At 35.0% G+C, this 24425-nt stretch overlaps 3 protein-coding genes across 3 annotated transcripts; 1 reads left to right on the top strand and 2 right to left on the bottom strand.

The window, feature by feature from the left end:
• Positions 1 to 3219: 3219 nt before the first annotated feature.
• On the bottom strand, positions 3220 to 9738 carry LOC126705051 (putative F-box/LRR-repeat protein At3g28410). Its single transcript, XM_050404012.1, has 3 exons — positions 8449 to 9738; positions 8177 to 8353; positions 3220 to 3426 (listed from the first exon to the last, which is right to left on the bottom strand). Exons 1-3 carry the CDS (start codon positions 9721 to 9723, stop codon positions 3220 to 3222), a joined length of 1659 nt encoding a protein of 552 aa, XP_050259969.1. The 5' UTR covers positions 9724 to 9738.
• Positions 9739 to 14587: 4849 nt separating this feature from the next.
• Positions 14588 to 18534, top strand: LOC126715668 (putative leucine-rich repeat receptor-like serine/threonine-protein kinase At2g24130). Its single transcript, XM_050416400.1, has 2 exons — positions 14588 to 17202; positions 17987 to 18534. Exons 1-2 carry the CDS (start codon positions 14679 to 14681, stop codon positions 18391 to 18393), a joined length of 2931 nt encoding a protein of 976 aa, XP_050272357.1. The 5' UTR covers positions 14588 to 14678; the 3' UTR covers positions 18394 to 18534.
• A 2002-nt stretch (positions 18535 to 20536) lies between these two features.
• LOC126705042 (uncharacterized) lies at positions 20537 to 23019 on the bottom strand. The gene is made up of 4 exons (XM_050404003.1): positions 21524 to 23019; positions 21225 to 21400; positions 20906 to 21110; positions 20537 to 20828 (listed from the first exon to the last, which is right to left on the bottom strand). Exons 1-4 carry the CDS (start codon positions 23017 to 23019, stop codon positions 20537 to 20539), a joined length of 2169 nt encoding a protein of 722 aa, XP_050259960.1.
• Positions 23020 to 24425: the final 1406 nt, after the last annotated feature.

Here is a 24425-nt window from a genome sequence, read left to right as displayed (position 1 = left end):
TGAGACTTAGGCAAGCCCTCCACAAAATCCATACTGATATTAAGCCAAGGCCTATTTGGAATAGATAAGGGCTGTAGCAATCCAGTAGGGAAGCAAGTATCACTCTTTAATTTCTAACAAACATCACACTCCCTGACAAACTACTTCAAATCCTTTACCATACTAGTCCAATAAAAGTCTTTTTTGAGCCTATGAAAGGTCTTCAAATACCTTGAGTGACCCCCTAAAGGACTGGCATGTACCTGCTGCAACACAATAGCCTTTAAATTCTAAGCAGAACCTCCCAAATACAATTTGCCTTTATAAAGTAGTAAATCATTACAAAGGGCAAAACCAACAAGAACATTCTGCCTAAACTGAATAGCTTGAATGATTTTCTAAACAGTAGGATTAGTCACATAACTAGATTTGAGGTCATCCAGCCAAGTGGGATTAGGAAAAGAAATAATGCACAAGGTGCCAACACCATTAATATTAGCAGTAACATCCAAGGAATCCACCCTTCTAGATAGAGCATCAACAACCAAATTTTCCTTCCTATGCTTATGTTCAACTATAAAAGCATAACCAAGAAGCTTTGTGATCCACTTTTGCTATGCAAGAGTTCCAATCTTTTGTTCTAACACATATTTCAAATTTTGATGGTCTGTCTTGATCACAAAAGGCCTTCCTAGCAGATAAGGCCTCCACTTCTTCACTGACACCACCAATGCTAACAATTCCTTTTCATAAGTTGAAAAGGCAAGGTTTTTACCCTTCAATGCTAACAATCTTTTGTTCTAACACATAAGTTGAAAAGGCAAGAGTTCCAATCTTTTGTTCTAACACATATTTCAAATTTTGATGGTCTGTCTTGATCACAAAAGGCCTTCCTAGCAGATAAGGCCTCCATTTCTTCACTGACACCACCAATGCTAACAATTCCTTTTCATAAGTTGAAAAGGCAAGGTTTTTACCCTTCAATACCTGACTGTTAAAGGCAATTGACCTCTGATTTTGCATTAAGATAGCCCTAACACCTAACCCAGAAACATCACACTCCACAATAAAAGGCTTGGTGAAATCTGGTATGGCCAACACAGGTGGGTTAGACATGGCATCTTTGAGAAGTTGGAAAGCATGAGAAGCTTCATAAGTCCAAACAAAAGAATCTTTCCTTAACAAGGCAGTTAGAGGAGCTGCAATCTGTCCATACCCTTTCACAAACTTCCTATAATAGTCAGTTAGGCCTAAGAATCCTCTTAAAGCCTTCACATCCTTGGGAATAGGCCACTGCTGCATAGTAGCAGTTTTTCTTGGGTCTGTCCTTATCCCTTCACCTGAAATGAGATGCCCCAAATACTCTACTTCCTTACAAGCAAACACATAGTTGGATTTCTTAGCATACAATTGATGTTTAACCAAGATCTCTAACAGCAAACGTAGATGTCCCACATGATCAACCAGATCCTTGCTATAGACAAGAATGTCATCAAAGAAGACCAAAACAAATTTCCTTAAGAAGGGTTTAAAATGGAATTCATGAGAGATTGAAAGGTTGAAGGAGCATTTGTTAAGCCAAATGGCATCAACTAGAACTCATAATGACCCTCATGAATCCTAAAGGCAGTCTTGGGGATGTCTTCTTCTTTCATTTTAATCTGGTGGTAACTAGACCTTAAGTCAACTTTAGAAAACACAGTTGTACCAAACAATTCATCCAACAACTCATCAATGACAGGTATAGGGTACTTATCCTTAATGGTTTCTTGATTTAAAGCCCTATAGTCAATACACATTCTCCAAGAGCCATCATCCTTCCTTACTAAAAGAATAGGTGAGGCAAAAGGACTACTACTATTTTTGATAAACCCAACAGACAACAATTCATTAACAATTTTCTCAATTCCATTTTTTTGATAATAGCGGTACCTGTAAGGCCTCTGAGAAATGGTTTGAGCTCCTTCCTTCAAGCTGATCTGGTGTTCATGATCCCTTAAAGGAGGCAACCCCACAGGAGTAGCAAACACAGACTTGAATTCTAGTAACAAAGCAGCAATTTCTTCAGGCAATTGAACTTGACAATCTGCAGACAGCAACTGAGACTGAATTGAGATATGTAGAACCAATCCCCTCTTCACTGTCTCTCTTAAGAATTTGTCACCATCTTGCAATTGAGACCCTGTACTCCTCAACCCTTGCAACAAAACCTGCCTGTGACCATAGCAGAAACTCATTGTAAGCTGCTTAAAATCCCACTAAATGACTCCCAAAGTACCCAACCACTGAGTTCCTAAGACTAAATCACAACCCCCATTGGCAACACATGCAAGTGTATCAAGAACTTATGCCCTTGCAGCTAGATTAACACTTTCTCACAAACACCTTGAGTCTTAATCAAATCACCATTGGCTACCTTCACTTCTAAAATTTGAGAAGTATCAACATGAAGATACAACTGTGAAACCAAAGTAGCATCAATGAAGTTGTGAGTACTTCCTGAATCAATGAGAATTACAAAAGACCTATGTCTAATCCTTCCCATAACCCTCATACTTCCTGAGGTAGGAGTGCCACTTAAAGCATAAAGGGTAATCTTAGCTTCTTCTTGATTTTGCACAACCTGATCTGGACTTCCACCCTCCACCAATTCAGTAATTTGTACTCTAGAATTGGTTTCTTGTGCCAACTCCACATAATCAAGAAAGAACAGCATGGCATTCTTGCACTTGTGGCCAGGACCCCACTTCTCATCACAATTATAGCATAACCCATTTTTCTTCCTCTCCTCCATTTGTGCAGGGGAAATTCTCTTAATGGGCAACCTAGCTTTAGACACCAGCAGAGAAGGAGTTTTAGGAGGAACACCTAAATGGAAGGCTTTCCTTGATTCACTTGTACCTTAGAATTCTTCTTACAACTCCAATTATATTCTTTTTAGATCTTAGCCAAACCAAAAGCCTCATTCAAAGACTTGGGATTGAGCATTCTCACTAGCAGCTTTATCTCATCCCTCAATCCACTAAGAAAGCAACATAACTTGTGAGCAGCAGACAACCCTTTGATTCTATTAGACAGAACCTCAAATTGGGCTTTATATAAGGACACTGAAGTAGTTTGCCTCAGCCTGGTGAGTGTTTCCATCGGGTCATCATAAGCAATGGCACCAAATCAAATGTGCAAGGCTTGAAGCAATGACTCCCAATCAACAAAAATTCTTGCTTCCTCACTATCTTGGAATCATACTAGAGCCTTTCCCTCCATGTGAAACGAGGCTAGCATCAACTTCTCCCCAACTGGTGTATTATAATACTTGAAATATTGGTTGGCCTTGTAAACCCAACTTGCAGGACCTTCACCAGAAAACTTTGGAAATTCCAACCTCACAGGATGAGATAAAGTCAATGCTGAAGAATTAGCATATCGGGATTCCCCATTTGTTGGAGACTGAGGCAATCCCCCTTAATCAAAACCACCACGCCTCTGTACAAAAATAGCCAATTGTTGATTCATCTCGTTCAAAGTACGTGTATTATGCACTTCTTGGATGGTTCGCATCCCTTGAATTTCTTTAGCGTGATGATTTGATGTAGTTCTAAGTGAAGCAAGAGCTTCTTGAGTTACCACAGTGGTGGAACGTGTCTCAGCCATTACCAAGAAAGACCTTGCTTTGATACCAAATGCTAGGAATTTGGGAGTTTGGCAATTGAATTCGAGGACAACAAGACCTCCTAGAAGATGATCTTGTGCTTCATGAGTTTACTTTCCTTACCCAACAATTTGCTTTTGCTTTTGCTTTTGACTGAAGAAAAGAACAATTTTTTTTTTGTTTTTTTGAGAAACTGAAAAAGACCAATTGAAGTGTATTTCATACTAAAGGTTGCAATTTGAAGATTAATAATTCTCATAGCACATAAATAGCAACTAATTTTGCAAAATTGGTACATAAATCACTTTTCAGAAACCAATACTGAAATAGATGATATATAACTTAGCATTAAAGATTAGATTTTTGGCAAGATGAAATTGAAATCAATCTAGTGGAATAGAATAACGTTAACTGAAACATTCATAAAAAGCAAATTAGGATCCACTAAAAAGCAAATAGAATAAATGACCTGTTGTTGGAGTGCATTGTCAATTTTAAAATGAGAAAAAAGCATAGTTTTAAAAACGGACCGGACCGACCGGTTCAATTGGGAATCGAGAGCCAGTCCGGTCCGGTTAAAACCCCCAAAATCGGTCAACAACCGGTCAAAAATCGGAAAACCGGGGTTGAATCGGAAATTTTTTTAAAAACGGTTTGATGCCCGGTTCGGTTTTTAAAACCATGCAAAAAAGAACTTTGCGATTTCAAAACGCAGGTAATTTTCCGAATCGCAAAGCGTGATTTTGAAATCCCAAAGCGCTTTGCATTTTTTTTTTTTTCAATTTTGGGTGTTTGGTAAGATTTCCAAACTCGCACCTTTTCAAATCGCAGACCACCAAAAAGCAGGTTGCTTTCGAATGAGTGGACGAGAAAAAAATGTAGAAGACATGCATGGAAGCAAATAAAATTTAAAGGTCGATTTGGAGCTGACCCGTACTTGACTCGAGGATTGAAAAAAATATTAAATTTTGAAGCACACCCCCTAGATATTTTTGGGATTGAAAAATGTAGCAACTTCGAATTATGATTAATGAACACTATTAACCTTTACACAAAAAATAGAAGAGTTATGCGCATACTTAGAGGCTAGTCTATCTATATATATTAATTGTCAAAGCTCAGAGAAAATCCAATCAGATTTTAATTGGATTCCCAATTTTGTACCAAATTAATTATTGAGAATAAAAATTGAACAGTTCAAATCCAATTAAATTATAAATTGGATTTCAATTAGAATCCAATTTTTAGCCACACATCCAACTAAGTTTTTAATTTTTGTAGCAAGTGAATTATTGGATGCACAAACCAAAGAGCCTAATTGTGATTGTTTTTAATTGTATTCATGTATATGCACGGGGCTACATGCTAGTTTTAATAATGTTTTTGTTAGTTTTTTTTAGTGTTATAATTATTTGTTATTATTATTAATGTGACAAACTTTTACTAGTTCTAGTCCGATCCCACCACTAATATCAAGTTGTTACTTACTAATAATTATTTGGAAAACACTAAAGCTACATCAATAATTTATAAAAATGTTGTATAATAATTTGTGTATGTAGCATTTAGGGCCGTCTAGCGGGCTAGGGACTTGACCAAACCAACCAAATCTAACCAATTGGTCGAATACAAGTCTTCTTCCTTGAAATTCGAAACTTCGGTTCAGGTGGCTAATTAAAGGACTAGAGAGCCGAATAAACTGAGCTGACTGAAATAGGACTGAGATCAAGTTGGGTAGGGTCAGGTTCATGGCCACCTGTAACCCGTCTCGATAAAATCGGGTCTTCCAGATAAGAACTCGACCCAACCCAACAAAATAATTATTCCCAATTAATTTACTAAACAAGTTTATAAAATTATGAACCTAGCAACCTACTAATCCGAAAAAGCAGTTGATCTAATTAAAGCTTCAATTTTGGTAAAAGCAAAAAAAGGAAATTAGCATATATAATTACATCCCTATTAGGGATAATTTTGAAAATTTAGAATACATTAGACTACTTGATTTTCTCATTAATTAATAATGAATTTAAGTTTGACTTAAAAGTTAGTAGCTTAGTTTAGCCAATTCCTAATCTATCATGAATGACCAAATTTAAAATAGGATTCAAATTTGGAATCAAGATTTAATTGAGGAAGACAAGACTCAAAAGATAACTTAAATTTTCAAAAGGTTTGTATTAGGAAAATTTCAAAAGATGGTTATGATTGGCAAATAATTTATGAAACATTCTAAGTTAAGAAGAAAAAATATATTAGGAATAATTTTTTTAGAACACCATATTCAGAATATAACATCATAATTTTTTTTTTCTTAAATACATATGTCCATAAATGAGAAATATTACTCCTTAACTTGCTCCTGCCTTTTTTACCCTTCTTTGACTTATTACAATACTTTATGCATTGAAACAAATATCATATATCCTTAAATACATTAATTTCTTTCCATTTAAACAAATTTATTTAGTTTCATTTCCTATTTGTAATAAAGGAAATTGTCGTTTTAATGCTTTTTCAACCAAATTTATGGCTTTGGTTTCTAATTTTTATTATAAATTAATTAACAGCTTTTTGAATTTCACTTATTTCTATTTTAAATTGTTCTTTCTTTTTTTTTCTTTTTGGAGAGAAAAGATAGAATATTATTATTGAGTAAAAACCAAAGTAATACAACCTTGAATGAATTCAAGGTTGAAAATACCAAAATGAATTCAACCAAATTTTTTTTTTTTTAAATATTAATAGGTCGGGTCAAATTGACCTGAACCCGAAATAAACCCGAGTCTTTGGCCCGATCCCGACCCGAGCATCCATCAAACCCGCCCAAGACCTTTTGGGTTGGGTTGGATCGGGTCGGGTGGGCCAATTGGGCTGGGTCCATGCTCAGCCCTGCTTACACATGAAGTGATGACTTAAATAAGTTAAATTCTCTTTTATGGAGCTGTCTCTTGTATTGATCCATGTTTTGTAAAAATTTCCTTTTCACTTTCTTTTTAGGTTCTCTTACACGTTTACTATAAGACCCATCATATTAGTGCTAATGTGTCATATGTACATGAGACTAAGGAAATGTGCTTTCTCAGTATTGTTTTGTACTATTGTGACTGTCCAGCAGTTGCTAGTATTTTTCCGGTGCATGTACAAAAATAAAAAAAGAGAAGTAAACAAAATGTGCGAGCTGCATAGCCTGCATTCTAAACCAACTGGAGCTGCTATTGTGATTGCATTTGTGTGTAGCCCTCTCTGTACGCTCTATGCGCATTTTAAAAGGATTTTTACTTTTTAGTTCCTATTTTTATTTATTTATCTTTTCTTTTTAAGGATTCCTTAAGGGCCTATTTGAATTGAGGGAAAATGGAGGGGAGTAGAGTAGAATTTGTTAAAAATAAGTTAATTTTGGGCCAGTTCTTATCTATTCTACTCTATTTTTCTTCTTCCTCCTCAATCCAAACAGATCACAATGGTTTCTATAGGCATATAACTTCAAATCAAAAGAAAGTATACTAATAGAAAATATTCAATGTAGTAGACATATTTACGTGAATAACATGAAACTAATATAAAATATTCAATGTAGTAGACATATTTTATAAATTTTTTTTAAAGATTCAATAACTTGGGCGCCTAGCATGCAGATGAAGAATTTAAACAAAAACTTTGATCTATTTTCTTGACTTTTTAAACATCTTTTCTTTTTTATTTCTAGCACATTCAATGTTTTGGATGTAATATATAAGAAGCTACTCGATGAGCTCTCCTTAAACCTTAGAATTTATGGAACCACATTTAAGAAGTCATATATAATAATATTAAAAACAACAACACAACCTCTTGAATAATACCAAAAATTTAACTATACATCACTTAATCCAAATTCATGTCTAACATCACTATCTCACAATGTTATTATGGTTACCATAATAATTTAAACTGAGTTTCCTCTTCTTTATTCAATTCATCAAATAAGGTATCCTGATCTAGAGACATCTCAACTCCATTCCTTCTGGATTTCTCAATTATGACGTTTTTTAAGCAGTGCATCCAGCATTGGATCCTAGTAGAGCAGCAACAATTTGAATCTTCTCCATACAATAGTCTACCACATAAGAACTGTAATTCAAGTAGAGAGTAGTTAATATAAATTCTAAACTCTCACAACCAAGTGTAGTGTTATAGTTAATACCAGGTAATAGTCAAAAGTACATTTTAGAATTTTAACACTACCTCCCCCCCCCCTCTTTCAAAAGCTATTTGGAAATTATTTGAATGCGCAAAAAAGTTCAAACACATCCCCCAAGATGTTAGCAAAATGATGTAAGTAACCATCATAAAAGAAAAATTCAACATATGGATTGTGAACCATTTTAGGTGCATCAAAGCTATTTAAACCTAATTAATTTCAAAGAAGTAATTAGAAAAACAATGTGAATAAACTGTTATTCAAAGCACAACTCAATTTACATGAAGCATGTCTATGGACATTAAAAAAAAAAGATTTATTTTGGGAGGGGAGAAAAATAAAAAAAAAGAAAGAAGTATATATACCTTTTCGAAGTCCTTTTTAGAATTAGATGAGGCGACTAAAGTTTTAGGATGACAAGTTAAAAGCAAAGCATCGACATAATCTGAATAACGAGAGCGTGGTGACAATTCACACTGCAGCTTCAAAATCTCGAGGTCATAGGGTGGAGTTGGAATAAATTCATCCAAGTTACATTTAACCTTCATTAGCAACACAAGATGCAAAAACATTTAGATTTTTAAGCCACCAAAATAACAAAAATAAATAAAATTCTAGCTTACTTATCTAGTCGTACCTTCCCAAACAGATGCAGGAACAAAGTCTTGATCTGGATTGGTTTTTCAAGGAATTCCCTCAATTCAAGGAGCCAATCAGTGTTGAGTTGCATCCTGCTGTCTAAATGAAATTTAGCTGTTGTTTGACATGGAGCGCTCTTAAAAGACAATTTAGGAAAAGGTCTCTTAAAACCATAATCAACCATGAAATTCTGTAAATTAGGGGTGTCAATCTCTGTCTCCCGTAGCTCACAACCTTTAATCAACGTAAAATTCTTGAGCGAATGGCTTGAAATATGAACCTTTTCCAACAGATCACAAGAAAATAGAGTCAAAGAGTGAAGATGGGGGAATTTTGTATTGAGATCATAAAGCCACTGATCAGTGATGCTTGCACTTTTTAAGTATAATACTCTAAGATTTTGACAAGCATTCACCTTGATCTCACCCAACCGCCCATTAGGATGCTCATAACGAAGATATCTTAGGCTTGATCCTTCAACGTAAACCGACTCAAAAAGTCGGTATGTCGGGAAAATGCAAAAATATTTCAGGGGTTTAAGGGCTTGAAATTTTTTCAACCCCAAACAATAAATAAGAGTTAGATTCTCAATTGAAGGGCAGCGAGAAATCAGATTATGAAGCATCTCTTCGACTACATAAACACGTCGCAAAGACAGTTCTTTCAAAGAGTAGAAATTTATAGTATTCTTCAAATTAACGGGATGCTCCAAATTACAACCTGATAATTTCAATACTGTTATTGTGTTGGCAGAAAAGTCTATTTGTGGCAAAATATACCTCTCTTCGTTTTTCATTCTGACACTGACTTCAAGCACTTTGACACAATTCTCTACCGCCAATTCTATCCATTTGTCCACAAGAGCCTCTTCCATATTAGTAAAGCTCACCTGAAGCTTGAAAGTGTCCATGCAAATCTTTTGCTCACAAAATTTTAGTAAGGATTTATTCACAAAATGCATGACATCTTCTCTGGTGGAAAATTCTGGATATTTTGGCCTAAATGGCATATAATCTGTCCCCCAAGTGTGATATGGTTGGTGTATCTCATTTTTTTCTAAGCGTTGAAAGTAGTTCTCGTTAAAATCTAGAACAGGATATGAAATCGTATAACTTTTCCATCTCTTGGAAAGTAGACTGGTTTTTGCAACAGCTTTTGTGGAAAGGAAAGACAAAATATGATGGATGATGACTTTGGGCAATTCTGAGATTCGATCCATGGCACCAACTCCATCATTCATGTTATTGCTCAAATTTCTTCTTTTATGCTCCATTATAATTGATGGCTGCTCCTGCTTTGCCAAATATTAGTCATAAAAATAATTCCAAAATCTCGAGATGCAAATGCGTACCATATTTATGATACAAATTTACAAATTTATGATACCATTAAACGTGTTCATGTATGTATGAAGAACAAAAGTAATAGAAAAATTGATAGACATCGCTCACTCATAAAAAAAATCACCTATGAAATCTAGCTGTTCTAGCATGTTCAATGTCATGCATATAAAGATCGTTGTTGTGAATATTAACCTGTATGGCTGTATCTATTTTAAGATTTCTATACTATCTGTTTGATTGTATTTATTTTTAATTAGAAAAAGAAAGACATTTTTACATATAAGTATATAACAATCGACTAATAAGCTTAATTAAAACAACTATAAAGTATAAACTCTAGCTACAGGCCTACAGCTGGCTTTAAAAAATGTTGGCTTGAAATTGGGTTTCAATCTAGTCTTGTTTCAGTGTGTGAATTAAGAAAATCAATCCTCCAAAATATTATCACCCAAAGTTTCTATCAACAGTAAATTGATGTGTGTCTTGGAGCAATTATCATACAATAAACATCATAAATTTAAATTTTTAAAAATTCACATCAAATACAGTAATATTATATAATTTACCTGAGATCTTCCCGTCACAGTTATAAAATAAAAAAAAAAAATTTCTTTTTTTCTTTTTCACAAGCGCAGTTCTCTCTCTTTGGCTTGGCTGTGTTTCGGCTCTCTTTGAAAAACCACACCAAACTGTGTTATATATGTTATATATAATAACCTTTGCCGCCTTAGCATCTCCTAATTCAATTGTAATAAGAAAACCTAGCGCGATAACTATCTATTTCTTGAACCTCAAGTTGTCAAAATTCTTATTGAAATAGGATACATGTTGATTTAGGAGGCTTCACGGGGTTTAACGTTTAAACTTTAAAATACCACAATCCTTCAAACATATCTAATTAAATATATCATATATGTGGATTGGACTTTGCACTCAGGGCCGGCCCTAGGCAAAAGGGACCAACAAACCCATGTCAAGTGCTCTGTGCACTGACCAATGGTAGATGAAAACAAAAAGTTTGGGCCCTGCCGATATAAACAGTGATTTCTCCAAAGACTTCCAACCGTAGTTTCAGGCAAAGCTTTAAACAGCTTCGGTGGTTGAGTTATTAATTTTGGAGGTTTGCTTAAAAAAAATTTACTTTCTATATCAAACACTTGAAAATTTTTTATTAAAATTTTTTTATAAGTAAAATATTTCATGTATGAAAATATCTTACTTCAAAACAAATGAAACATAATATAATTGTTATTTGAATGTCAAGCTGCAGAGTTCTAGTCCTAGGTCTTTTGGATTTTTTAAGACTTGATCACCATCTATTCCAATTTAAAAATATAGTATAAAGAGATGGGTTCAAGTTCCACCTGGTGTAAAAAGTTACACCTGGTGTAAAAGTTACACCTGGTGTAAAAAGTTACACCAAGAGTTACACCAGGTGTAACTCTAAAGAGTTACACCTTTAGAGTTACACCTTTTTTAAACCGTTGGATTTAAGTAGATCCAATGGTTAAGAAAAAACCCTCATTATTACAAATATTCTTAATAAGATCTCATTAATTTCTCTCATTTATTACATTCTAAACCTATCTCTAAACCCAAAAACGTCTGACTCTCTCTCTCTCTCAACGTTTCTCTCTCTCTGTCTCCTCCACCATTCTTCCACCTCTACAGGTTGCCAGCAGAAGAAAAAAAGAAAAAAAGAAAAAAAGAAAAAAAACCAAGTCGAACACTAAGCAATCTGAAACAACAATCTGAGAGAGAATGATATTTGCTCTTTTAGCCATAATGTTGGAGCTGGTTTTAGTTTTTGTTTTTAATAAAAAAATAACTGCGTAATTGTTACTGTGTTTAATAAAAAAATAACATGAGACATTTAATTACTTGTAACAGTTACAGTATATTACTTGTTCAAAAGAGATAGCAGTCAGAGTACATGAGACATTTAATTTTTTTACTAGTCCAGCAATATAGAGATTAACTTGAATTGACTCCCTACTTTTTACATTTATACTTTGAAAATTCTGAAAAATTGCTTACTGTATCGGATGGATTTGAATACTATCTTTATTCTTCTAATAATGAAGTTGCATAATCAAATCTTTGGCTTGCTAATCAATGTAATCATTGATGTGTATTTGGTGCTTATTTCTCTCTTGACCTTGTGGATTCCCAATTATGATATGAGATTGAAAATACGTTTCTAAAACCTTCAGTTGTTTATGCGGAAGCATATGAGCAAAAACCTCTAATGTCAGTGTTCCATGGTTTTTTTTTTTTTTTTTTTTTTTAGCTGACAATCTATCCATGGAGGTGGAACAACGGTGGAGGAGAAAGAGATAGAGAGAGACATAGAGAGAGTCAAATATAACACTTTTTTTGAGTTTAGAAATAGATATAAAATACAATAAATGAGGGATAATTAATGATATTCTAATAAGAATATTAGTATTAATGAGGGTCTTTTTTTGACCGTTAGATTTATTTAAATTCAATGGTTTAAAAAATGTGTAACCCTTTAGAGTTACACCAGATGTAACTTGAATCCATTTCTAGTATAAAATGAAAATATGGATTTCTCTTAAAATGTTCTTTTGAAATTTCTGATTTCTTTACACCAATATTTTAAAGTAAGAGGTGCAAAATTGTTACAACTTGATTGGACAAATTAAAACTTATAACTTGACTAAAGCAACCAAATATCAAAAAAAATTTAATTAAATTATCTCTATTCTTCTCCAAATTGGATCCATGCTGTTTCCTGCAAGTACTGCTGGGACTCTTGTCCTGATAATGATATAGTGATTAAAATCATAGCATAACAGGCTGGTTTTGGATTGAAGGCTATGGCATGCAGCTTGCTCAGGAGGCTGTTGGCTGAAATTTTCCATAATGAAAATTTATACTACTACATTGGTTGATTTTTTGAGGGAAAGATTGACGCAGATGAAATATTTGCAGCAAATGTTTCTTTGCTGTAGGAGCTAATTTTAAGAGGTCATCTTAGGGATGCAAAATCAAGAGTTTTCTTTGTACTTTTTTTATTTTTTGTGTGTGGGGAAGAAGTGGGGGAAAAATTGTTCCCATGTAATTTGTTGTACACATGTTGTATCAAATAGAAAGGCAGGAAGGGATTTGTTCATATGTTGAAAAGGCAAACATATACTCTAAAAAGCTTGGTTTCAGGTGATGTTTTTAGGTAGGGAATAAATAAATTTAGTAGATATAAAAAGGTGTTTCACCCCTGGGGAAGAGATATGTGAAAAAATCTTGAGAGATGTCTTGTTCATTGTTTAGAGTACCTAAACCAGAGCATCAATTTAACCATCAAAGTGTCCTTAACCGAGGATCGATCACATGAAGAGGGCTTACTCTTTCTTTGCAAGAAAGATCGAGCCACCAACCATCCCTTTTCTTGTGATCTTCTCCTATTCTTAAATCCACCTCCAAAATTATATATATGCACACGCACCATGCGTGCAATAAGGGGTCATGGAGGATTATTGTTATCAACTAGCATACAACTATGTGATCACTCAGAGAATATTAACATTCAAGAATTTATATATATATATATATATATATGACCTCAGAGTAAATGCACTTTGTGTTTAATTAGTTTTCCTTTTTGTCTTTTGTCCTTACAGTTAGTTTTCTACTTCTAATTTTACCACCACATCAATCTCTTTCAGTAGGTTAGTTGCATGGTGTGCTACATCTTTGCGAGTGCAATTCATGATACCCAAATGAAATAAGCTATGGATCAACTTCTGAACTGATATCAACGTAGTGCTAAAACACATCACTCTCAGACGACAATTGTGCCAAAACCAATACCCCCAATTAATGCCAAATCACCGTCCCTAAGCGTGCCTATTATGCTACATTATCTTCCTAAACAGCACATCATCCACTAAATTAGTCCAAACTTACCACTCACAAAGAAACCCATGTTCTTCTATTCTTCAATTAAAAAAAAAAAAGAACCCACATGTTTCACAAAGCACAATATTATATTAATGAGTGGTTAAATTTAGAGACACACTCAATTGCACATATTCCTTTTGGGAATATAAACAAATTTCTAAGTATATGAGAGGCAAAAACATATACAAAAATAATACATACACAAGGCAATCACGTAACACAAGAAATTATTTGGTTTAGTAATTTGCCTATGTCCACGCAGTGATTTCATTATTTTTAAGATAAAATACAAGATGCAATAGTGCAATTTTTCTTTCTAAAAAAATACACAAAACTTTAATTTGAAATACTGGTATTTATATCCCATATAGAGGATTTACAATGGGCTAAAAATTGATGACAAATTTTTAGCCATGGGCCGACCAAGCCTAAGTCTTAGAAAATCTCCGATTAGAAAATTGTAGTAGTTTATATCGGATTGGGTTATAATTCGAATTAAACACAAATTAAGCTCCACAACTCTAACAACTTCATACATACTCCTTTAAAATTTTGTTTTTTAAAACATGATTTCAATCTAAATTATTATTAAAAAAGTTTCAAAAGAATGTGTTGGAACTTGGAAATGTGTGCAACAATGGGTGTATCATGTGTGATAATTGTTACACTTAATGGGTACGTGGGAAACAGGGAAAGTGCTTACATGTACACTTTTTTTTTTTTGGGTAAATGCTTACATGTACACCACCATTGCATTTGCTACCCGAATCTTAACGTTGCTTATGTGTCATTACATAGTTTCAAAGTTGTTTTGTGGCTATAAATACATCTTCTCCTTCAACGGCAGTTAGGCACAAAATATTAGAGTTCCCAAAGGATACAAATTTTTTGTCGCATTACAATTCCTTCTTAACATTGGACACACATACATCTTTCCCTCTCCTTATAAATCAATACCACAATGGGTTTTTGTAAATTTTCCATGTACAATTTCCTATATTTGGTCATTGTGGTTTTGTTTGGTGTCTTTGGTGAGCAAAATTCTCAGCTTATGAATGACAAAGTAGCATTGCTTTCTTTCATGTCAGAGATTTTTTCAGACCCTGGAAACGTCCTTGAGAATTGGAACTCTTCGGATGTTCACGTTTGCAACTGGGCAAGAGTGAGCTGCAACAATGCAAGTGACAGTGTCACAGAGCTTATTCTCAATGCAACATGGTTAAGTGGCACTATTTCCCCATCACTAGCCAATCTTTCTTCCTTGACTGTTCTTGATTTGTCAATGAACTTCTTTGAAGGTCCTATTCCAAAAGAGTTAGGCTCTCTCACTCAGCTCAAACAACTCAGCTTGTCATGCAACTTTCTTGAAGGGAAAATTCCCTACCACTTGGGATTTCTTCAGAAAATGGAATATCTTGATTTGGGAAGTAACAAGCTTCAAGGTGAAATCCCAGAATCACTTTTCTGTAATGGGTCTTTATCCCTGAGGTATATTGACCTTTCTAACAATTCTTTCAGTGGAGAAATCCCCTTTAAGAATGAATGTGGGCTTACAAATTTGAGTTCTCTTTTGCTTTGGTCAAATAGGCTTGTGGGACATATACCACGGGCCCTTTCAAATTCCACACGACTTAAATGGCTGGACTTGGAGTCTAATATGTTAACTGGGGAGTTACCGTCAGAGATTGTACGTGGAATGCCAAAGTTACAAGTACTCTTTTTGTCCTATAATGACTTTGTTAGCCATGGTGGTAACAACAACCTAGAACCTTTCTTTGCTTCCTTAGCAAATTGTTCTGACCTCAAAGAACTCCAATTGGTGGGAAATAACCTTGGTGGGGAAATACCTCCCATTATTGGTGATCTTTCTACCAATCTTTTAAAGCTTATTCTTAGTGAGAATCTTATCCATGGATTTATTCCACCTCACATTTCAAACCTTGCGAATCTTACCCTCTTAAACTTGTCAAGTAACTTATTGAATGGTTCAATCCCACCTGAACTATGTCAAATGGGAAAGCTAGAGAGGGTTTACTTGTCTAATAATTCACTCTCGGGTGAGATTCCGCCAGCTCTTGGCTACATTTCCCATCTAGGTCTTCTAGATTTATCGAGAAACAAGTTATCGGGTTCAATTCCAGATAGCTTTGCAAACCTTCCCCAGTTAAGAAGACTCATGCTTTATCAAAACCAGCTCTCAGGAACAATATCACCAAGTTTAGGCCAATGTGTCAATTTAGAAATTCTAGACCTCTCTCACAATAAGATTTCTGGGGTGATTCCAAGTGAAGTTGCAGGGTTGAGGAGCTTGAAGTTATACTTGAATTTGTCTAGCAATCACTTATATGGGCCTTTGCCATTAGAGCTCAGTAAAATGGATATGGTGCTAGCTATAGATTTATCCAATAACAATCTCTCTGGCACAATCCCAACGCAACTCAAAAGCTGCATTGCACTAGAGAGTCTCAACCTTTCGCGTAATATTTTAGAAGGCCCCCTTCCATTTTCAGTAGGGCAATTGCCTTATCTTCAAGCACTTGATGTGTCTTCGAACCAATTGATTGGAGAGATACCGCAATCTCTGCAGATGTCCTCTACTCTCAAGCATGTGAACTTCTCTTTCAACAAAATCTCTGGAAAAGTATCTAACGAGGGAGCGTTTTCATTGCTCACCATAGACTCTTTCCTTGGAAATGATGGCCTTTGTGGCTCAATAGAAGGCATGCCAAAGTGCTCGAATAGACATTCTCATCTTATGCTTATTTTGTCGGTTCTTCTCTCATTATTTTCAGTTCTCATTTTGTGCATATTCGGGTACTGCCTTGTACAAAAGTCAAGAATCCAATCACAGTTGGAAATATTCAATGGAGGGGACTTGGACCTCAAGCACCCTAGAATATCATATGGGCAACTCAATGAAGCCACTGACGGGTTTAGTGCTTCAAGCCTAATTGGTTCAGGCCTATTTGGTCACGTCTATAAGGGAGTTCTTCGTGATAATACAAGAATTGCTGTAAAGGTTCTAGATACAAAGACGGCTAGAGAAAGTCCATGGAGCTTTAAGAGAGAATGCCAAGTCCTAAAGAGGGCAAGGCACAGGAATTTAATAAGGATAATCACAATTTGCAGTAGGCCAGACTTTAAGGCTCTTGTTCTTCCACTGATGTCAAATGGAAGCTTGGAGAGGCATCTCTACCCAAGCCATGGATTGAAACGTGGGCTGGATTTGATACAGCTAGTGAGCATATGCAGTGATGTTGCTGAAGGAGTGGCCTACTTGCACCATCATTCTCCAGTTAAAGTTGTACACTGTGATCTAAAACCGAGCAATATTCTTCTTGATGATGACTTGACAGCTTTGGTAACTGATTTTGGAATTGCAAGGCTGGTTAAAGGGGGAGATGAGAGTGCTAATGTGAAGGAAACAATATCCATCTACTCAACAAATGGCTTATTATGCGGGTCTGTTGGCTACATAGCTCCTGGTAAGTATTTTTCTGCCAAAGCTGGAAGCCTAGAATTAAATATAATTACATTTTCCTCATGCGATTATGTGTTAGTTTTGTAGTTAGAATTCTTCATAGTGTTTATGTATCAATATGGTTACCCTTACATATTTGCTGTATACAAGGGTATGAGCAAGTCACAAATCTTTATTATATCATTCAGTTCAACACTTCTTGGCTGGTTTTTGCAAAAAAATTATATATGTTCAACATTCTGCACACCAAATGATTTGTCAAAATTAATTAGTCAGCTGGTTTTTCTTCTTAAACATTGAATAACCCCATACTTCTCAGAAAAATCATCAACAGAGTTCTCTGTAAAGTCGAGTAAAATGATAAGAATGATAATTTAATGAGTTAGGACCTTATTGGTTAAAGCATAGTATTCACTATACTACAAGATTATTTGTTCACAATGCTAGCAATAATTACAAATTAATTTAATGAGTTAGGACCTTATTGGTTAAAGCATAGTATTCTCTATACTACAAGATTATTTGTTCACAATGCTAGCAATAATTACAACGTATTGCATGTCTTGGTACCCGTTTTCCATTACACCGAAAGTCTCCTAAGGAAATGATGCATCATACTAGGATAAAATAAATTAAGGAAACTGCTAATGCTATTACTGTTTTACTAAAAAAATTATTTACAAATTGATATGACAACAATTATGATTGGTGTCACATTTACAAAATAATAAATAATTTTTTTTACCATCATACTGATGGTGCTCTTTAATCAATTTATCCAAATACAGAATATGGATTGGGCAGAAGCGCTTCACCTGAGGGAGATGTGTATAGTTTTGGGGTCCTTTTATTGGAAATTGTAACAGGAAGACGCCCTACAGAAGTTCTTATTGATGAAGGCTCAAGCTTGCATGAATGGGTTAAGAGTCACTTCCCCCATAAGTTGGATCCCATAGTTGAACATGCTCTTGATAGGTGCACTCTATCAGTCATGCCAAAGGAATACACCAAAATATGGAGAGATGTGATTCTAGAAATGATTGAGCTTGGCCTTATGTGCACACAGTTCACACCTTCAACTAGACCAACCATGCTGGATGTAGCCCATGAAATGGGAAGGTTGAAGGATTATCTCTCTAATACTTCCTCATCACTACCAATTGAAGAAGTGCCTCTTAAAGTTGATGGTGTTTGATTATGAAAATGGTTACAAGAAAATTGAAACTTAATTGAAATGTCAGATTTATTTTGATTTGTTGAGTACTAATTACATTTGTTTGATTTGTTTTTAATTTGTAAAGACAATTCTAATGCATACTTAGTTTACCATTGATTCCTCAGCCATAAATGTTATTTATTGTTTTACTTTTGATTTCTTTCTTGTTGAAATTTTACTTCTTGTATGACTATTGGAGATATTAGTTTACCATAAATGCTACTTATCATATTTTTATAATTATGTGTTATACTTCATTTCACTAACCATCTTATAACAATTTAAGAAAAATAAGGAATATAGTCGATTACTTCTTGCTATGGTAAAGATTTTCATTCTCTTGTGATTAAAATTTACTACAACAAACAACCAAAATCACACCAATGAACACACATAACACTCATTCAACCAAAAATAAATAAATCCAATACAATATCAAATGAAAATACCATTGCCATAAAATTCTGGTATGGGTTTCTTACCTGAGGTGGTAGAAATTTCAGTTCAGTTCGGAAGCAATTGTGGATCTATGGAGCAGCAGTGGAATTCAATTCAGACTGAAAGCAAGACCGTCTAAATGGGGGGAGATGTAATGGTATAACATGAGCATAACTTGATTTTAAAGATATCGATTTTGCTTTATAACTCGATAATTTTATAATTGGGTATATAACTCGATTTTACAGTAATCGAGTTATGTACGGGAAAAAAAAAGGGGGGGGGGGGGGGAGGGCAAACTCAATTATCATATCATTGAGTTTTACGTAGAACTCGATTATGGTAATGTCGAGTTTCAAAATAGGGGCATTTCCCTAAATAGTTTGAGAAATGGCGCAAAATGCTGGAAAATTTGTGAGAATGGGGTAAAACCCCATTTTGGCCTTAGAAATCATAATGGGAAGATGCCTTACGGAAGTTCTTATTGATGAAGGCTCAAGCTTGCATGAATGGGTTAAGAGTCACTTCCCCTACAAGATGGATCCCATAGTTGAATATGCTTTGGATAGGTGCACACCATCAGCCATGCCAAAGCATTACCCCAAAATATGGAGAGATGTAATTCTAGAAATGATTGAGTTTGGTCTTATATGCACTGAGTTTACTCCTTCAACTAGACGAAGCATGCTGGATGTAGCCAACAAAATGGGACGATTGAAGGATTATCTCTCTAATCCTTCCTCATTGCTAATTAAAGAAATAAAACCTCTTAACATTGATGGTGTTTGATTTGTTAGAATTTTGTGCCCTCAAAAACCAATTTTATTTGATAATAAATTTCTTTTCATATATTATTATTATCTGTATTTTTCATTTTTTAAATGTGGAATGTGATTTCAGCTTTGCAGATAAAAACATGTTGATGGTTAAAGAACCAAAGGCAAAGAGTGATGATTTTTCATAGACTTTCAAATTGTCCAAGTTGTGGATATTAACTAAATATTGTCACTTAGAGCCTACACTTGTTGTATTGTTATATGATAGGATGATTTACTCCATTATTGAGGTAGTGACCATAAGCATAGTGGGTAACAAGTACATACACTAAACTACATCTGTCAGGACATATGTGATTCACTTGTTAGGAACATATGTCACTATTTTATGTAATTGGCTAATCCTTTGACAAAATGCATTTTACTTGTATTTGGATAGATCTAGGGTGTGTTAAATACTTCAAGAAACCTTATTTCAAGTTCAAGTATTAAAGTTATGCAAGTCTGTCCAAGATTCAAGTCTGAAAATTGCCTATCATTAAAGTTCGACAGCTAGTATCTATCGAGACCTGTAGAGCTATTCTAACCAAGGTTGTCAATACTGTACCGGTTTGGCCACCGGTACGGTATATTTCGGATACCGGTTAATACCGGTGTACCGTTTCGGGTTTACCGCTATTTTATATATTTAATATATATATATACACACACACACACACACATACATACACAAAATCTCTATTTACCATAAAACAATACCTCAAAAATTCATGTTTATCATAAAACATTACTTCAATTAAGAACAAATAATTCATTGTTTGAAACTTTAACATCAACTAAAAAAAAAACACAATATAAAATTGTTCATTACACACAAAGAAAACAAATAAACACAAATTACACAAGATCTACTCCCATCCTTCAAAAGGATTTACATCAGGACCATAATACACATGAGTATTAGCATCTGTCAACACAACATCATTTTCACCATCTTCCTCATCAAGAACAACAACATCATCATCATCATCATTATCATCTTCTAAAGTCATTGTTGCTAATGGTTCTTCAATGCTATCCCAATTCACACCTTCCTCAGTTAGTAACAAAAATTCAGATTCCTCAGCTACCCAATCCTCCATTAAATCAATATTATCAAGGTTTATAGGATCCAAGTAATCCTTTGTCCTTCTAATGTTCCTACCAAAATCAATATCATACATTGGTGACATTTTCTAATCATTCAAAATAAAAATTAAATATATTTAAAAACATACCTTTCTCGTAACAACAGATTATACCGAACATACACCAAGTCATTCAAACGTTTATGCTCAAGCTTATTTCTCCTCTTGGAATGGACAAACTCAAACATGCTCCAAGCTCTTTCACAACCAGTTGCACTACAACACTGACTTAGCACTCGAATTGCAAACTTTTGTAATTTCGGAGTGTCATTTCCAAATTTCTCCCACCAAGCAACTTCCAAAAATAAAAGAAATTATTAATTTAGTACAAAGCAAATAACAAACTTTCAAATGAAATGTGTATATATATATATATATATATATGTATGTATAGATACATATAACATACCTGGACTTAGTTTTTCACGTTGGCGGATTGCCATAGGCATTCCAAAGTCACCTAAAGACTTTTTGTATGATTCAATTTGAGAACTAAGAATATCTTGCTCATCAGGATCAGAAACCAGCCTTGTAATGGTACTAAGTAGGCCTTTTGTAACATCTTTTTGCTTCTTAAATGACGGCCTAAAGAAGATTCCAGGGTTAAGATAACAACTTGCTGCATGCAATGGACTATGAAGTTGTTTATCTCATCTAGCATCAATGACACTAGTAAATGGTATATATGCAGAAATTTTATTCTTCAACCTTGCTTTTATATTCTCCTTTGCTTTATCCATTGCCTCATACAAGTATCCCATTGATGGTTTTTCATCCCCATCTACAAGACGTAGTACTCTAACCAAAGGCTCACTAATCTTCACTATTTGTTGACATTGTAACCAAAACTCTCTATCTTCCAAAACAATTGCAGCCACCTCCTTTCCCATGACATCCCTAGCATATCGAGATTCAACCCGTTGATCACAAGTAAACATTTGCCTAAGTTCTTTCTTGAACTTAGTCAAGCATTGAAGACTTAAAAACTCAGTTGCAAACCTTGTGATGGCTGGACGAATCAAATCCCTACCATTAGTGAAGTCGCTTCTCATCAAAGCTAAAATCTTGCCATGGTTGTATATGAATTTGGTAATCTTTTGAGCCTTTTGAATGGTTTCATCAATGATAGGAAAATATCTTTTATCAGAAAAATTTTCCAACATTAAATCAATGCAATGGGCTGCACAAGGAGACCAATAGAATGTCCCATATTTCTGCATTAGCTTCTTTCCTGCAGACTTGTAAGAAGCATCATTATCTGTAATGAACTGCACAACGTTCTTAGGCCCAACTTCTTGAACAACTTTATCAAACAACTTAAACAATGTATCTGCATCCTTTGTTAGGCCTGACACATTAAGGGATTTAAGAAACATGATACCTCTAGGACAATACACTAAAAAATTAATGATTGGAGCTCTCTTTTGATTTGTCCACCCATCTGACATAATTGAACACCCATAAACTTTCGAATCATTTTTCACATCTAAGAGATAATCATTCATTTCACCCACATGTTTTTGTAATAAAGGCCCCCTCAAGTCATGATAAGAAGGTCCCTTAAAACCAGGCCCAATAGCTGCTACACTATCTAAAGCTTCTTGATAATACACAGAGTGAGCGGCATGGAAAGGTATATTAGCATGGTACCACCATCTTGCAAAATTCATTCTTGCCTTCTCAACCATTTGCTTTGAGGCCAAAGAAGACCTTATGGATGGTTGAGAACCAGGTTTTGTTCTTGGAGCAAAATAGGATTTAATGTTTGACTTTTCTCCAACTTTTTCTTTCCCCTTAGTGTTATAATTACTAATTGATGAATGACTCTTTGAACCCCCTCTCTCATTATCATTATTACCTTCATCATGATGATGATCATCCTCCTCCTTCTCCTTTACATCATAGGGATTTGTAATTTCTTTATTCATTCTTCTTTTTTTCTGTTTACTTTTCTTTAAATCTTCAATCAACTGTTTCATTTGCCATTTTACATCTTCAGATACTTTTTTACATGCTTCAACATCACCCGGAATCCCAGCTAAATGATACTTGAGCCTAGTAATTCCTCCCTCCCTTATCATTTTACAACAAAAAGTACACTGGGTGTTATTTCTTGCATCCGGCACAGCACGGCCATAAGCCCATGCTGGATCCTCGGACCGTACAGCCGGGCCAGATGCTACACTTGACTGATTTTCAGTCATAATTTACACTGCATATATACCATCAATTATTTGTTAATAACTCTAGTTACCTTTTTATTAATAGTCATACTAAGTTGTAAATTACTAACCCAATATTTGAAGCTAACCAAAATCAAGAATGAAACAACAATATATATCAATTCAGGAACACAGAACCAACACAATAATCAATTTTGCTATCAATTCATAAACACAGTAATCAAGTTTTTATTTATCATATTCCACATGAAGTATAATTCCACATAGAAAAAATTAAGACAAAATGTTACCTAAGACCAAAATCAAGAATAAAACAACAATATATATCAATTCATGAACACAGAACCAACACAATAACCAATTTTGCTATCAATTCATAAACACAGTAATCAAGTTTTTATTTATCATATTCCACATGAAATATAATTCCACACATAAAAAATTAAGAAAAAACGTTACCTGAGAGTGGTCGAGAGAGTGAGAGACGGAGCAGCGGCGACTGAGAGACAGAGCAGCGGCGACTGAGAAACAGAGCAGCGGCGAGTCGGCGACTGAGAAACAAAGCAGCGGCGAGTTGGCGACTGAGAAACAGAGCAGCGGAGCTGCCAAGAGTGAGAGAAAGATTGGCCGAGAGAGTGAGAGAACAGAGCAGCTGAGAGAGAGCGTGAGAGAGAGAAAGAAAGAAAGAGGGTTGTGCGGGAACTGGGTAGTGTTAGGAACTTAGGGTTTTAGAATTAGGATTTAAGAAAATTACAATCTTGCCCTTGAAAATGTCAGAATTAACAAAACAGGTTTTTTTAACGTTTCGGTCCGGTATTCAAATACCGGCCGGTACAAGGCCGGTACGCTCGGTATTTTTACCGGTACGAAACGTAGGGGTTAACCGTACCGGATCATCGGCCGGTACGGTATATTCTGGCCGTACCGGCCGGTACGGTATGGTATTGACAACACTGATTCTAACCCATGGCGCAACAGCAGCTCGACAAATAGGTATCTGTCGAGGTTTATGAAGTTCAGTTTTTGAGGACTGTTTTTCACTCAGTCCGTGATTGTATGTTTGGGCTTTCTTTTCTTACAACCCTAAACATATAAAAGGATTATTTTAAGGGCCGTCAAAGGTGGAACAAGTTGCACAAGTGTTGAGTAAAATTTGTTCAAGCAAATTGTGACCGGAGACAAAAATTGCCATAGTTCATCTTTCTTGTGAAGAAACTGCTATGTTTGTGCACCGTAGGATTTTGTAATCAAGGAGCTTCTTGATCTTCATCGTGTGATGAATTGAAGAACTTTGTAGCCAACAACCTTCTCTAATTGGTGATTGAAGTCGCGTACTAGGATCTGCATAATTGGTTAGTCATGAACTGGGAGCCGTGCATTAAAAGGAGAGATTGTCACTATAGAACAAGTCCAATTGAGTATTGGGG

The sequence above is a fragment of the Quercus robur genome, chromosome 2 (genome assembly GCF_932294415.1).
Source record: "Quercus robur chromosome 2, dhQueRobu3.1, whole genome shotgun sequence".
NCBI lineage: Eukaryota > Viridiplantae > Streptophyta > Magnoliopsida > Fagales > Fagaceae > Quercus > Quercus robur.
The sequence above is the reverse complement of the archived record's forward strand: the minus strand, read 5'-3'. Positions and strand labels throughout refer to the sequence as shown.